Consider the following 16,361-nt stretch of genomic DNA (forward strand, 5'->3'; position numbering starts at 1 on the left):
AGGGCTATAAATTAGCGAAGAGGGTTGCAAAGCGAGCTGTGAATGTAGCAAAAGGTAAGGCGTATGATGACCTGTATCAGCGGCTAGGCACGAAAGAAGGGGAGAAGGACATTTATAGGATGGCTAGGATCCGCGAGCGGAAGACAAGGGACATCAACCAAATCAAATGCATTAAGGATGGGACAGATCGACTGCTAGTGAAGGATGAGGATATCATGGATAGATGGAGAGAGTACTTCGACAAGTTGTTTAATGGGGAGAGTGAGGGCCCTACCCTTGAGTTAGATGACTCTTTTGACGATACCAACAGACGTTTTGTGAGGAGAATTCAGGAGGTAGAGATCAGGGAGGCTTTGAAGAGGATGAAGGGAGGTAAATCGATGGGCCCTGATGGCATCCCCATTGAGGTGTGGAGATGCCTAGGAGATAGAGCAATAGTATGGTTAACTAAGTTTTTTAATTTCATTTTTCGGTCAGACAAGATGCCGGAAGAATGGAGGAGAAGTATATTAGTATCTATCTTCAAAAACAAGGGTGATGTTCAAAGTTGTACTAACTACCATGAGATTAAGTTGATGAGCCATACGATGAAGCTTTGGGAGAGGGTTATCGAGCATCGCCTAAGAAGAGTGACAAGTGTGACCCAAAACCAATTTGGGTTCATGCCTGGAAGGTCAACCATGGAGGCGATTTTCTTAATACGACAATTGATGGAGAGATTTAGGGAACAGAAGAAGGACTTGCACATGGTCTTCATTGACCTTGAGAAGGCATATGACAAAGTACCGAGAAATGTCATGTGGTGGGCCTTGGAGAAGCACAAAGTCCCAACTAAGTGCATTTCCCTTATTAAGGATATGTACAAGGATGCTTCGACGTTTGTCAGGACATGTGATGGCAACACCACTGACTTTCCTATTAACATAGGCCTACACCAGGGGTCAGCATTGAGCCCTTATTTATTTGCTTTAGTGATGGATGAGGTCACAAGGGATATACAAGGTGAGATCCCTTGGTATATGCTCTTTGCTGATGATGTGGTGCTAGTTGACGAGAGTAGGGCAGGGGTTAATAGGAAGTTAGAGCTATGGAGACGCACGTTAGAGTCGAAAGGGTTCAGACTTAGTAGGACCAAGACCGAGTACATGATGTGCGATTTCAGCGCGACTAGGCATGAGGGGGGGAGACGTTAGTCTAGATGGACAAGTGGTGGTCCAGAAGGATACTTTTCAGTATTTAGGATTGGTGCTACAAAAGGATGGCGACATTGATGAAGATGTTAGGCATAGAATTTCAGCTGGCTGGTTGAAATGGCGGCAAGCTTCTGGCATCCTTTGTGACAAGAGGGTGCCACAAAAACTAAAAGGCAAATTCTATAGGACAGCAATTCGTCCGGCGATGCTAAACGGTGCTGAATGTTGGCCTAAAAAAAGGCGACATGTCCAGCAACTGAGTGTAGCAGAGATGCGGATGTTGCGGTGGTTTTGCGTGCACACAAGGAGGGATAGAGTCCGGAACGAAGTTATTCGGGATAGGGTCGGAGTGGCACCAATTGAGGAGAAACTTACCCAGCATCGGCTGAGATGGTTTGGACATGTCCAACGAAAGCCTCCTGAGGCACCGGTGTGTAATGGGGTTCTTGAGCGGGTCGATAATGTAAATAGGGGTAGAGGTAGACCTAAACTGACGTGGGATGAGTCGGTTAAGAGAGACCTTAAGGATTGGAATATCTCTAAAGAGATAGTTTTGAATAGGAGCGCTTGGAGACTAGCTATCAATGTGCCTGAACCTTAAACTTATTTCTTTCGGGTTTCATCTCTAGTCTACCCCAACTTGTTTGGGAAAAAAGGTTATGTTGTTGTTGTTCCTTGGCCCTGCATCCATGTGATGCTTGCTTGCTACTACTTGTTGCTCTGCTCATTCACCGTGTTCGGCAGGCTGGAGCTGGAGTGGTGTGAGAGAAAAACACTGTTACCTGGCTGGTGGCTGGAGTCTACTGGAGGCACTAGCCTCCAGCCGAACACGGTGATTGAGGTGCCTTGGGATTGGGAAGGATTGACCGACTGATTGCTCATTCATATCACATCCATAGAGTTTCACCCTCACAACTATTATCATCTATTAGCATTCGGACATTTACTAACATATTTGAGTGTTGGCTAAAATTTAGCCCACTCCATTAGCACTCCTATTTAGATGAACTAGCGCTAAGTTTAACACTTTCATCCATTAGCACTTGAATCCAAACAGAAGCTAAGATTATATGCAATACCCTAGAGATGGGAATGACTGTGCTGGAATGCCCCTAGCATACCTCCAAATTCTTTAGTTTTTTCAAGGTTATTATATATAATGTGCACAACTAAGGCTCCAACCAACATACATACATACATACTCGATGTACAATATACATATAGTGGATGCTACTACATATACATACATATACCCTATGTAGTAGTGTACTAGTTCAAATCTCTTGAATGAATGAACAAAAGGGATCGATGCAACGCAAGCTAATAAGCGATCCATCATATTGATGATTACATTGAAGAAAGAGGCCTAGGATGATGATCAGTGGTGATTCAGATTCAGATTCAGATTGAGATTCAGTGGCAGAGCGGGCACATCATGAGTCCGTTCTCGTTGCACTTGGCGCACCTCTCCACCTGATCCTGATGGCCGCCGCCGCCTCCCTCCACCACCACCAGCTTGCGGCGGCTGCCGCCGCACTCCCAGCACGGCACGAAGCGCGCGCCGCCGCATCCCTCGCAGCCGCGGCCGTCCTTGGCGGCGCAGGCCTCGCCGCGCGCCTTCACCCACCGCATCATCTCCCTCAGCCTGCCGGACTCGGCCAGCCTGACGCACTCCTCCGCGCCGCCCACGTAGCGGCCCATCACGAACAGCCGCGGCGGCGCCGCCGCGCCATCGCCGGCCAGCTCCCGCAGCTCGCGGAGGTACTCCCCGTGCAGCGAGACGTCGCGCTCGTCCACCGCCCCCACGCCCGCCGCCTCCGCGCAGGCCTCCACCACCTCCCGCGCGCGCTCGCAGTCCTCGAAGGTGCGCCGCACGCCGTGGAGCGTCGTCGTGTACAGCACTACCCCGCCGCCCGCCGCGCCCGGCGGCCGCCGCTCGGGGCAGCCCTCGAACGGGTCGCGCCGCTTCCACCGAGGCGCGTTGCCGGCCTTGCTGCTGCTCTCGCGGTCGCGCATCAGGAAGGGGTTGTCCTTCACCACGCGCCGCCCCGCCAGCTCCGGCGGCGGCGGCGGCGACTTCTTGCCAACCTCCTCGTCGGGCGGCGGCTGCAGCTTCTGCTCCTGAGTTTGAGCATCTGCTGCTGGTTCTTCTTCTTCCTTGTTCGTCTTCTTCTTCTTCTTCTTGGCCGTCTTCTTCTTGGGATCCGGTGGCTTATTGGTGTTGGAATCCAGCAGCATTTCCGGCTTCATGTCCTCCAGGGCCTTGCTGACCTCGGACCACGAGGCCGGGGCGAGCTCGTAGCCCTCGAGCTTTTCCAGGAGCGGGAGCCGGAGCGGCACGACGTTCTTCTTCTCTTCCTCGTCGTCATCCTCATCGGTTTCTTCCTCCTCTTGGTCGTCGTCTTCCTCATCGCCGGCTGCTTTGTTCTTGGCGATGAGCCAGGGTTCCTCGACGGCGCTGATATCGAAGACAGAGACGCTGGTGGGCGGCGGGCGGTAGGCGTCGGCCACAGCGACGTCCGCGCCGGCCTTGGAGCCCCAGCACCCCATACTCTACTCTAGCTAGCTCGATCTGTGGCTGTGGAGTGGAGTGGATGGAGAAGAATCGAAGAAGAAGAAGAAGAAGACCAGACGTAGGGGTTTGTGGTGGAGGTAAGCGCAGCTAGCAGAGTTTTTGAGTGGCTGCCTGGCTCTCTCATGATAAGATGACGACGATGCGTCAACGTCCAGCAGACAGCCCTCTCCATCCAACCTCCTCCTGCTTCTTCTTCTAAAAATTCCCTCCCGTTTGGACATCCGATTTACACAAACAAAATTCAGAGTGTATATACAATAATAAATGAAAAATTCAGACGCCAGGGAAATTGAGATGTATACATACTTACAGGTTACAGTGCTTTCAACAAAACATTGCACAGTTACATATAATCAATCAATCAGTCAATCCCAGCAACCCAGGGCACTCTTTGCAACACAAAGATGAATTTTCCAAGCACTTGGCAACAACATTGGAGAGAAGAGAGAATCCAGCATTCCAGAGCACGCAAGCAGTGCTTAAACGTGGAGCAGAGCAGCACACAGATATTGACAAAACAAAACGACCCACAAGATAGCGATCCCGCAAACATGCAAACAAATTGGTTTTGCAAGCAGGAGGACGCTACCGTGCTTGTGGCCATATGATCCATCTGTCTGTCACTGATGCAGCCGACAACGTCCAAATCTGGCCCTATTGCTACCCTTGCATTTCGTTCAGGCCACAATTGTTATTTCTGGCTGCAACAATTTCGACTAAAATTATTCTTCTTCTTTTTTCGCTTTGCAGAGGCTGGCACTTGTATCACCAGAAAAGGCACAGTTTGAACATAGATACGAGGGGTTACATATTACCATGCATACCAATACCATAAACACTTCCCAAAACATTGGTCGCAACCGATAGGCACTAGCCTGCATTGGCGGGTGCTTCTTAGAGATACAGATACCAAAGGAAATGGAAATGGAAATGGAAATGAAGACATTAACACTCCACAACGTTAGACCGGAGGTATTTCTCATCTCATATAAGAAGGTTAGAGGCTAATTTCATGTTCACGCATACTGCTTACATAAGCAATACATTTCGGGTGCTGCCCGGAATGTGTCCCATATCTCCAAGGGGTGAGTTTGGAACATTCTTCAACAACCTAGAAACAACAAACAGATTGGGACTTCAGTCTCTATCATCTATTCAGCCTAATTAACCTCTTGGACCATATGCCACTCGGCAAACAGGGATGCATAGCATATTCACAAACGCGAACCCACATTTTTATCACTAGCATCAATGCCTACACAATTAACATCACCATAAATTCCACCAGCTGCTTTAGATAAGATAATGTATATTTCGTCTAAATGAAACAAACAAAACATTAGGAACAGATGCATCACCTTTCCAGGATCGCAATATCATGGGCCAAATGATTCACTTATAACAAATGCTTCAACAAGACTCCGGGCAGCATGCATCTGGTCTGGTGTGCCAGATATTAAAACAGCAGTGTCCATTGAATCAGCTATAGGTTCAGCGACTGTTATCTTAGCTTCCGAAAACTGCGCACAAATTAAATAGGTCAAGCACGCTTATCACAGTTATCAAGACATGCTACACAAAATACTAGTTGAATACAGACCTCACGAATCCTATCCAAACAACCTCCATCTTCACCACAGAGAGCGGGAACAACTAATCTTGGAACTAAGACCTCTGCAGTCACGTTTGGCATCACGGATGACTGACCAGGACTGCATTGACAATTTTCTCAGGTTTAAACACCTAAGTTGTTGATCAAGAGTGTATACAGAAAGATAGTATGAGAGAAGAAACAGACCCAGAGAATCCACCAAGTTCTCTATGCCCTGCTCCGGGGATATCAGGTATTGACATCGGATCACCTACATCACGCATGCCCTACAAAATTTTGGACCAGAACTGCATCAGAATAAGTATAAGAAACATGGAAGTCTATCAGAAGATGCATCATGCCAAATCTGTTGATTTTGCTGCTCAAGTAGTACTGATCAGTTGGCTTTGTACCTTCACTGTCCAAGGGGCAGAGATCCCATCAAATGGCCGTCCCATAAAATCTTTATGAAACAGAGATGGAGATTCATGGTTCCCCACATAAGGACCAAACTGAGAATCCAACAAACCAAAAGGCAGCCGCATATTAGGACCCATTCCAGGCATTCTGTCTCGGAAAAGATGGTTACGAAGCCTAGCAGTTATCTGCATTAGAGCTTCTTGAATGGCTTCACAGCCCCCGCTTATCTAGAAATAGCAATTTTACGGATAATTAACAAATAAATAAATACAGATAAAATATGAATTAGAATTTCATCAGGACAAACAAGATCTCCATACATTCTTTCAACAACTAAATTCTTGAATACTGTACAACAAAACAGACCTGAATAACTTCATCATCTTCTGGGACACCCCTCGGGATCTTGTCTTTGCTCAACACTATTATAAATGCTCCTGAAAGCTTCCTCATTTCAGCTATGATACTACCACCTTTGCCCAGAAGGCAACCAACTTGGTTTGGTGAAACAATCAGCCTACATATTGCAGGACCCTCCTTATCAGAGGTAGGCAACATAAGTTTTCGCTGCACATGCAAAATGGCATTCTGTGCAGGGGAAATTCCATCACCTGGATGCTGCAGAACAAAAAAAAAAAGAGAAACAGATACATCAGTGATCAGTGACTAGTCTCTCCTTTTAAAACGTCAGATAACAGTGGTAGTGAAATATTAAGAGTTAAGTCCATAGAAATCTTATAATTCCTTTATGTCATTAGAGTTCCAAAAGGAAAAATGAAAAGTCACCAAATGATTAATAACTCTCAAGAGTCAAATAAAGAACAAAAAAAGTAATTTAGGTAAGCAAGAAAGAACTGCAAAAAATAAAGCTACGCAAACAATTTTTATGCCATCCAAACTTCTAACACTCCCTGGTAAGTAGCTTGTGGATTAGATGGAAATTGTATCCTAAGTTTTGACAAGATTAATTGCAAGCTGCTGACAAGCACATTTCTGGTTGCTGCCTGCCTGCAGTCTTGCTCTTCCTAGTAAAAGTATCCCACAAAGTGCTTCCAAGAGGGATATCTGTATATGGAGCATGCAAAAAATACATTGACATTGCACTAACACTAATTACGTCCAGAAAAATTAAAATTCAAGAAACATGAAATGGAGTTTCACAGACAAAGGTGTAACTCAGCTGAATGCCATTTTATGCAGCAAGCAGGTCAGAAAATACATTAAATAGAGACAGATGAAAATCTAATGCAAATATTTTGCAACATGAGATAATGAAGGTGGTTACCGCAGGTCCAGATATATTTATGATGCGATCATCTGTTTTTGGAACAGTCTCAAGAACTTTTATTTCACAGCCTGTATCATTTTGGATAGTTTTAACAGTGTTTCCACCCTTGCCAATTACACTGCCAACCTTGTCTTTTGCACACAGTAACCTAAAGGAGAGGGGTTCTATAGGGGCTGAGGCATGGCCGTGTACTGGAGCTTCAGGTCCGATAGGAAAAGGAGCCATATTTGGTTGACGATCAATGATATCAAAAGGTCCATTGGCTTGGGTTGGTCCTTGCAAGGGGATATGGAAGTTGGATTGCATTCCTGAAGCAAAGCCATCTGACTGGCTAAACAAAGACCGCGATGATGATCCAGAAGAATGAACACCAGCAACTACATCAGTTTCCTTGGGTGGATGAGCTAACAGCAATTCAGCTACAGCATTCAAACCTTTCCTTACTGAGTCAAACTCTCCATTGATCTGTTTGAATGAGATATCAACAAACACCGAGAGAAAAAGTAAGTACTTGAAAGAAAGATTGAATGATCTTACAACATGATCAAAGAAAATTTACAGGAGACACTAGATGAAAATGAAACGCTACAATGAAATCCAATCCTGAAAAATGTACCTGGCAAAGTCTGTCATTGGGTAGTGCACATGATGGAAGTTTGTCCTTTGAAACACGGATTTCACAGTTGTTATCAACTGACATTTGCTTAATGACACTGCCACCCTTCCCCAAAAGCCAACCTGCTTGGCTATATAGCACCAATAATCGCAAAGAAACAGGAGCGCTCGCACCTGATGCATCCCCAGTTTCATTATCCTCTTCAGCCGCTAAAATCCTGTCGAAGACAAACAAAATGGCCTTCAGTGCTGATGGCACTGCCATCTCCGGTTCTGAGTCTTCTGACTTGATATGTTTTGCAACAAAGGGACCATCCTTTTCTTCCTTACTGTGATCTTTCTCTGAAGCATCCTTTTCTTCCTTACTGTGATCTGTCTCTGAAGCATCATTTTCTTCCTTACTGTGGTCATTCTCTGAACCATCATCATTTTCTTCCTTAATGTGCCCTTTATCTGAATCATCCTTATGTTCCTTACCATTTTCTTTCCCTGGATCATCCTTCTGCTCCTTGCTGTTGTCTTTCTCTGGATCATCCTTTTCCTCATTACTGTAGTCTCGCTCTGAATCATCTTTTTCCTGGTTACTGTGATTTTTCTCTGGATCATCATTGTTTTCCTTACTGCTGACTTTATCCTTCTCGTGGCCACCAGAAGCAGAAACAGAAACAGCAACACCTCCATCATTCTCTCCACCTTGCTCGCTAATAGCTTCTTCATCCTTGTCAATGGCAGATATGAAAACAACTCTCTCGTCACAACCAGGGAATGCTTTATCAACCCTGATTCTCACTCCGGTTTCTTGCCGTATCTTTGCGATAATGCTGCCCTTTCTACCGATTACATTCCCAGACTTTGAAGCAGGGCAGAGAATGCGAAAAATGGGAACACCAGGCTTTATTTTGGGCTGAGATTTATGTGAAGAAGAATGCTTTGTCTTCTGCCACTTGCCCCGGCCATTGTGATCTGAAGAATTTTTCTGAAACGGCCTCTTGGAAGGTGTAATGCGTGAAGCCATGCCTTCTCCTGGTCGACAAACTAGCAGAGGGAAGCAACGATACTGTGAAATGAGGTACCGCAGCAGAAAACTTAATAAACAAAAAGAAAAAAGTAACTGCTGCCACACACGAAAAGAAAGCTGAGGGCAATTATTATAGTCAAGAAGACGACAGAAAATGAAACTAAAGAAAATCCATCTCATTAGCATAAAAGCATCTGTAGCTGGTTGGTAGCACTCGTTTAGTAACATGTAGGCTGTCAAGTAAGGATCAGAATACATGGCAAACTTTCAACGAAGGCGTTAGATCAAAACACGGTTTTTACTAGCAGCAGCAGGGGCGAACCCCGGTATCAGGGGCGGACCCAGCATACCGATAATTTTTGCAAACGAAATCGAAGTTTAGTGGGTAGTATATTGTAACTGGATTCGGATCCGAATACAAATAGTTTTGTTAGGGTTTGGGGGTGCTCCGTCTCGCACAGCAAAAGGAAAGAGAAGGGGCGGGGGCATACCTGGAGGATGCTCGTCGCCGGCAAAGGGCTTGGCGAAGACGTGACAAATGGCGCCGCCGCCGGGGAAGGGAGAGAGTCCGAGAGAAGGGAGAAACGGAGGGACCTCAAGCCGGAGCATCCCGAGCCGAGGCCGATTGAGCCCGAGATATTCTTAACCTTTTCTTTTTCCCTACTACTAGTATACTCCACAGCAGCAACGTTTTTTTTTTTGAATCATAAACCTCGCTGCTTTATCCAGGGAACTCCAGGCTCAGCCGGATCGCGAGCCAAAATAACGTTTACAACTTCAGGGAGGGGACGGTGGAAAATTAATAGAGGTAGCAGGATGACGCGACGCGAGGCGTTGGAATGGGTCTACTCGAAGCCGGAGCGGCAAAGGGAGCGGAGTTTGCGATGGATGGTGTTGCGAGCATCGCTCAGTGCGTTGATCCACTGACTGGAGGCGCCGCCATCGCGCCGCTTAGGTTGAGACTCTCAGTAAGGCTTATGGGAAGGAGGAGGGGTATTTTAGACATTTTTTGTCCCTACTCTATTTGTCAATTCGATCGACGATTGCCACAACATTTTCCCACATGTGTTCCCTATTAGTTTCTTGTGCTGCCAGAGCCCTCCCTCTCCTTTTGGAATTGCAGCTGTCTTATATGCTTTTTTTTTTGGTTAAAATGGAAATAAAATGGGTTGAGGATGAACTATGAAGGAAGAAAAGTAGTAAACAATTTCAATTTCTTCATCTACCCTATATGCAGCTAGCTCTAGCACTATGTTAAGAGGTTGAGGATTGGTCACATATGGTATCAAGACTGCAAATAAATAAATATATACACCAACACGCATGTAACCGCATGGCAAGGGCAAATGTACATGTTTTCTAAACCAAACTCTACTTGACGAATGCTACTTGGGTTAATACCGATTGAGCATTACTGGCTAGACTTATGGTAACATTACGTTCTATAGTTCAACAATAAGCTTGAGAATCTTTTTAAAGATAATAAATTCGGGTATCCTAAATTCTTAATGTAATTCTAGTGCAGGCCTTCCCAAACTTTAGAAGAAGATAATACCGTTCAATGTTAATGCATATTTAATCTCTATGGAATATATGTTATTTTGTTTTGGTCGAAAAATAGTCATCTAATGAGGTTGAAACATTGCTTTGCATTGAATAACATGAAAAAAGTGTTTTTACTATGTATACTTTCCTTACATGAGTATCCACGCGATTTAGTCGCAATACTCGTGACTTGTTGAGACTTTATAGTGTAAAATACGTCATTGTATGCGTCACTGGCTAATATAAAAGAGGCACAAGGGGTGGTGCTAGCATTCTTTTGTAGAGAAGGTAACCAAGAGAAGTTTAGTTGGCTTAACCGTTGTTCTCTTGGTTTGGTACGAGGAGTTGTGTGAGGAGCGCACGATTTGCAGACAATCCGAACAATCCTTCTCGGTTATGAGGAATTTAGGATCTTTCATACCAAATCCATCAACATTTAACTCTCTTCTTCAATTTGCGAAATATGTTCCTACCTATGTAATATTCGTTATTGGTTCAATTCGATTCCTTTTTATTCGTAGCGAAGATGGAAGGAATTGTTGTTATTACCAGCTATTATTCGATCGACCTAAAGGCTATGAAGGCGATATGTACCGGTAAGTCATATTCAACTTGTTACCATGACATTTCTTCATCATGAATCTTATTCTTTGTACCATTACTTTTAATTTAACAACCGGAAGTACCTCATCTTAACAATTGGATAGATATAGCCATTCAACTTCCTCCATGAACACTCTTTTCTTTTTTAGCCATTGAAAATTCATTTTTTATACTGATTGAAAATCTTTATTTGATAGAGTGCCATATAGGTGCATTGTACCCCAATGCAAGTACTCCTAAGTTTGTGAAAGGTATGTCAGCCGACTTAAAACCCGGTAGCAAAGACTCGCATAAAGATAAAGCCTTAGCTTGCTAACGGCATCATCAGGCAGGGCTTTCATGTATAACAATCTAAAAATGTTACTTTTTGTAATTAAAAAATATTACTTTAATGAGCAAAGCAACAAAAGATCTAACAACTCATCCAGGTCATCATACATAACAACGAGAGAAAAGCCCCCCCAAAAAAACTTTGTTCACGCGGACTAGCAATCGGCTGCGTCAGTATCTATAACACCAGAAGTAATCAATGAGTTGTAGAAAAGATCCACTTTTAAGTTCCCAAAGTGACAAGAAATCCGATAATCAGACTAACATGCTCCCTCTATCCTAAAAGCATAACTTTAGTTTTAACTTTTGTATGACAAACAAATCAGTTGTTGCGCACATATTAAGTAACTGGAAATTAACGTGCGCTGCACTGCAATGCGACATGCTAGTGCTACTAGTATTTTGGTAGTCTAAATCATAAAATTATTGCTGGAGCGTGGATCAAGAACACTCTTGAATTAAATTCAGTTGAGGAAGAAAACAATGAAAGCAGGAATGTCGTGGGTTTGGGGTTGGCAAAGGGGCCGCCCACCACCCAGGTGCGGGCCCCGCGGCGTCAGGGAGTGCGGGTACGCCGTGGCAAGGCGCGGAAAGGAAAAGGCGCGCGCATGGTTAGATTAGAGCGGGCCTAAAACGTGTCAAGGGCCTCACGTTTTCCTTAAATAGGGTTCACGTTTGCCACCATCCTCCGCCCTCGCGCGCCTTGCGAGTGTGGATGGCTGTGGCTGACAGCGGGGACCACCGCGTCGCTGGTCCCATCCGTCAGTGATCTCCGGGCGCAACACTGGCAGTGCGCCTCGGGCGGGCACACGGGTCACGTGGCGTCACGAGCGCCCCCTGAATGGAGTCTCTCCCGATCCCGGCAGGTCCTATGACACGTGGCCAGCACGTGCTCACGCGGAGTCGCCCCAGCTGCGGCTGGAGCCCGAGCCTGAGCCGAGGAGGAGGGGGTGTTCTCGTGCTTATCCGGGCAGGCAGGGCTCACAAGGAAGGAAGGGCGTCGGCACGCCAAGGAGTAAAAGTCAGCACAAGCACATTGCTTTTGATCAATCAATCTAGTCCTAGGCACTAGGCACGGCTCGGCTCGGCTCGGCAGGGACGGCTCTCCTCTTCCTCCTGCTCTGCATCTGCATCCCACACGGACACGGAGGGGGAGGAGGCAAGGCACAGCACAGCACAGGCACGGGCCCATCCATCCTCTCATCTCTCTCTCTCTCTCTCTCTCTCTCTCTCGGCAGCAGCAGCAGCAGGGGCGGGCGGGCTCTCCTTCCCTCCCCGAAATCCCCTCGCGCACCAGAGAAATTCTCCAGCCACCGCCACCACCGCCGCGCCCAGCACCTCCCGCTCCCGCTCCCCCACCCCCATCCCCACCCCCACCCCCGCTAGGCGCTACCTAGACTCACGCCGCGCCCCTTCTTCCTCTCCACGCCGGAGCGACCTCGGCTTCACGCGGGAAGAGATCCGGGCCCCGCTGGATTCCGCGGCCGAGGCCTCGATTCGCCCCCAGGGCCCCCAATCTGGTGAGGCCACCGCTCCTCTCCCTCTCCCGTTTCATCCTCTAATTCAATTAATTGCCGCAACTCTCACTGCCTGCCCGTCGTTCGGAATGTGATTCTGATTATGCTGCGCTCTTAGCTTCGGTACTGCGCAGGATTTGCGTGCCACGGAGGGTTAGAGAGTTGATTAGGCTGGAACCGCCCGCCCTCCTTCTCATGGGTGCTGCGATCGAAATCACTAGCATATGGCATCAACATACACTCGTCACGTCATGTTGCCTTTAGGTCAAATTTGGATTACAATTCCTTGGGTCATGCACACCCTCAACGCATCCTCAGATCAAGTGCCAGCCTAGACGCCTAGTTAAAAGATACAGACACTTGGCAGACGTTTTATGCTCCTTGACTGGGTTCTTACGAGTGTATATATATATATATATATATTTCCATTTCATCGCCACCCCCTCGGTAATATTAATATGCCCTATATTTTACGCGCTCTGCTGATTTTCATGACATACTATACTAGATAGTGTCACCCTCGGCCTGACAAGCGTGTACTATGTATCTACTGTCCTGAATTAGCAAATTCCCCGTTTTATTTTACTTACTCATTCCTCTGTGGAACTTGCACTGGGCACTGGTTGAATCTCTAAAAGTGTCTGTTTGCAAGTGTCTCGACCACCAAGCGTGCTCACAAAAAAACTTTTGCTTACCACTTTGGATGCAGTTCAGTGTGCCTTTCTAGCTAGACAGTGACAGCAAACTCTTCTGTTTTACCTTTTGCATAAATATAAATACGATGGAATTTATTTTCTATATTTGCCTCGGACTTCTTATCTTTTATCATGTTTACCTTACATATTGTTTTAGGACTTACTTGCCCCATCTGCACTTCTTTATGTCCTGATCTTGTCCATTCTGAGTAGTTATAATGGTCATGAAGATGGAGATGGAGGACGACGGCGCTGTCGGAGGAACTGGCGGGACATGGACGGAGGAGGACCGAGCTCTCGGCGCTGCTGTCCTCGGAACAGATGCATTTGCATATCTAACAAAAGGCGGTGGTGCCATATCCGAGGGTCTTGTTGCTGCATCTCTGCCAGATGACTTGCAAAACAAACTCCAGGAGCTTGTTGAGTCGGAGGGCCCTGGTACTGGTTGGAATTATGCCATCTTTTGGCAGCTCTCACGCACCAAGTCCGGTGACCTTGTCCTTGGATGGGGGGATGGCTCCTGCCGCGAGCCCCGAGATGGAGAGGTGGGAGCTGCTGCTTCTGCAGGCAGCGATGATACCAAGCAGCGGATGCGCAAGCGTGTGCTGCAGAGGTTGCACATAGCATTCGGGGTTGCGGATGAGGAGGATTATGCCCCTGGTATTGATCAGGTGACAGATACTGAGATGTTCTTCCTAGCATCTATGTACTTTGCATTCCCTCGTCGTGCTGGTGGCCCTGGCCAGGTATTTGCAGCAGGCATCCCCCTCTGGATTCCCAATAATGAGCGCAAGGTATTCCCAGCCAACTACTGCTACCGCGGGTTCCTTGCAAACACGGCAGGATTTAGGACTATTGTGTTGGTGCCGTTTGAGAGTGGTGTTCTTGAACTGGGCTCAATGCAGCACATAGCTGAGAGTTCTGATACTATCCAGACCATACGGTCTGTGTTCACAGGGGCAGGCGGTAATAAGGCTGCAGTTCAGAGACACGAGGGAAATGGCCCCACTCCTCCTGAAAGGTCTCCTGGTTTGGCGAAGATTTTTGGGAAGGATTTGAACCTTGGCCGGCCTTCAGCAGTGCCAGCGGTTGGTGTATCTAAGGTAGATGAAAGGTCATGGGAGCAGAGGGCGGCTGCTGCTGGTGGGACCTCATTGCTTCCCAATGTCCAGAAAGGATTGCAGAATTTCACTTGGAGTCAGGCACGGGGCCTGAATTCTCATCAGCAGAAGTTTGGCAATGGTGTTCTGATTGTGAGCAATGAAGCTGCACATCGTAGCAATGGAGCTGCGGACAGCCCTAGTGCAACGCAGTTTCAGCTTCAAAAGGTGCCTCAGCTTCCGAAACTGCAGCTCCAGAAATTGCCGCATATTCAGAAAACACCACAGCTGGTGAACCAGCAGCCGCTGCAGCCGCAGGTACCTAGACAAATTGATTTTAGTGCTGGGAGCAGCTCCAAGTCTGGAGTGCTGGTTACAAGAGCAGCTGTTCTGGATGGGGAGAGTGCAGAGGTGGATGGCCTGTGTAAAGAGGAAGGCCCACCACCTGTTATAGAGGACCGGCGGCCAAGGAAGAGGGGAAGAAAGCCTGCAAACGGGAGGGAAGAACCACTTAACCATGTTGAGGCTGAGCGCCAGAGGAGGGAGAAGCTGAACCAGCGGTTCTATGCGCTCAGAGCTGTTGTCCCAAACATATCAAAAATGGACAAGGCGTCCCTGCTGGGCGATGCGATAACGTACATTACCGACCTCCAGAAGAAGCTGAAAGATATGGAGACGGAGAGAGAGAGGCTTTTGGAGTCAGGTATGGTGGATCCGAGGGAGCGAGGAGCGCCTAGGCCGGAGGTGGACATCCAGGTGGTGCAGGACGAGGTTCTTGTTCGAGTGATGTCTCCCATGGAGAGCCATCCAGTCAAGAAAGTCTTCCAAGCGTTTGAGGAGGCAGAAGTCCGCGTTGGTGAGTCGAAGGTGACTGGCAACAACAACGGGACCGTGGTGCATTCCTTCATCATCAAGTGCCCTGGCACTGAGCAGCAGACGAGGGAGAAAGTGATTGCGGCGATGTCTCGTGTGATGAGCAGTTGAGCAGAGCTTAGGACCAGATTGGCGTGGTAGGGGGGGTGTCGGTGTACCATGTTGCTTGCAAACAAGCAGCGGCAGCAGCCGCCCTTGACATGTCCCGTTGTCGATAGGAGGAGAGTTGTAGGTGGAGAAAGGAAAGCTCAGATTCTGACTTTTAGCTATGCAGGAAGAGGGGGAAAAAGAAAGGCTCTGCCGCTGTTTGGTAGATTTCTTGTGGTGGTCCGTGTAGTTTTTTCTTTTTAATGTTTTTTTGGGGGATGGGGATGGATGGATACTGTGTGTCCTAGTGTAAGTTTGATGATGCAGCAGAACAATAAACAGCAGTACATGTTTTTTCTCTCTCTCTCATGTCATGAATGAGTTGGAAATTTTTTATTTCATTTTTCTTATTCATTCATGTGTCAGTTTCAGTTTACGTGTAGTAAACAAGTTTGATGGCCTGGGACCAGCCCTACCTGGGACAGAGAGATGGTTGCCCATTGTCGGGCATGAGGAGTCTAGTCTGACGGGAATAAGAGAACAGATAGATGATCTAGCTCATTCATCAACAAGAGAACAGATAGATGCAATCAAGTTCCTCCCTCGTCAGATATTCTTCCGTATCGAGGGCATCATACTGCTTCTGCCCTGCCCCTCGCTGATCACACGCGCGCACACGGTGCGTGGCACCCTGACCCAGAACAACTGTATCCGTGATGATCAAAACAACTGTGATGCATCATGTTCACCTTCAGATAAAAATGTCCTGAATGCGGTAAGCATTTTTTTGTCCAATCAATCAATGTGTTGAAGATTTGATGAGGGTTTCTTTAATCCTGCACGGTGAAGTGATTAGATCTGAAATAAATTGTTTGACACCTTTGATTGGAAGCTGCATTCTTTCGGATCGT

At 47.0% G+C, this 16,361-nt stretch overlaps 3 protein-coding genes across 8 annotated transcripts; 1 reads left to right on the forward strand and 2 right to left on the reverse strand.

The window, feature by feature from the left end:
* Window positions 1-2,286: 2,286 nt before the first annotated feature.
* On the reverse strand, window positions 2,287-3,889 carry LOC120705461 (uncharacterized protein At3g28850-like). Its single transcript, XM_039989785.1, has one exon. It carries the CDS (start codon window positions 3,741-3,743, stop codon window positions 2,607-2,609), a length of 1,137 nt encoding a protein of 378 aa, XP_039845719.1. The 5' UTR covers window positions 3,744-3,889; the 3' UTR covers window positions 2,287-2,606.
* Window positions 3,890-4,048: 159 nt separating this feature from the next.
* LOC120705460 (RNA-binding KH domain-containing protein RCF3-like) lies at window positions 4,049-9,654 on the reverse strand. Of its 5 annotated transcripts, none has more exons than XM_039989782.1 (9): window positions 9,192-9,654; window positions 7,684-8,717; window positions 7,065-7,532; window positions 6,146-6,397; window positions 5,773-6,006; window positions 5,567-5,646; window positions 5,369-5,480; window positions 5,127-5,288; window positions 4,049-4,469 (listed from the first exon to the last, which is right to left on the reverse strand). In XM_039989782.1, the coding sequence occupies exons 1-8, from the start codon at window positions 9,307-9,309 to the stop codon at window positions 5,145-5,147; spliced, it is 2,442 nt and encodes an 813-aa protein (XP_039845716.1). In that variant the 5' UTR covers window positions 9,310-9,654; the 3' UTR covers window positions 4,049-4,469; window positions 5,127-5,144. The 5 variants fall into 5 exon arrangements, with proteins under 5 accessions (XP_039845716.1, XP_039845717.1, XP_039845715.1 ...); XM_039989783.1 differs by lacking the exon at window positions 4,049-4,469 and adding an exon at window positions 4,479-4,643; XM_039989781.1 differs by lacking the exon at window positions 4,049-4,469 and adding an exon at window positions 4,694-4,879.
* An 874-nt stretch (window positions 9,655-10,528) lies between these two features.
* LOC120705466 (transcription factor MTB1-like) lies at window positions 10,529-15,851 on the forward strand. Of its 2 annotated transcripts, none has more exons than XM_039989796.1 (2): window positions 10,529-10,841; window positions 13,604-15,851. In XM_039989796.1, the coding sequence occupies exons 1-2, from the start codon at window positions 10,772-10,774 to the stop codon at window positions 15,472-15,474; spliced, it is 1,941 nt and encodes a 646-aa protein (XP_039845730.1). In that variant the 5' UTR covers window positions 10,529-10,771; the 3' UTR covers window positions 15,475-15,851. The 2 variants fall into 2 exon arrangements, with proteins under 2 accessions (XP_039845730.1, XP_039845731.1); XM_039989797.1 differs by lacking the exon at window positions 10,529-10,841 and adding an exon at window positions 12,366-12,698.
* The last annotated feature ends 510 nt before the right edge of the window (window positions 15,852-16,361 follow it).

Source organism: Panicum virgatum, chromosome 5K (genome assembly GCF_016808335.1).
Source record: "Panicum virgatum strain AP13 chromosome 5K, P.virgatum_v5, whole genome shotgun sequence".
Lineage (NCBI taxonomy): Eukaryota > Viridiplantae > Streptophyta > Magnoliopsida > Poales > Poaceae > Panicum > Panicum virgatum.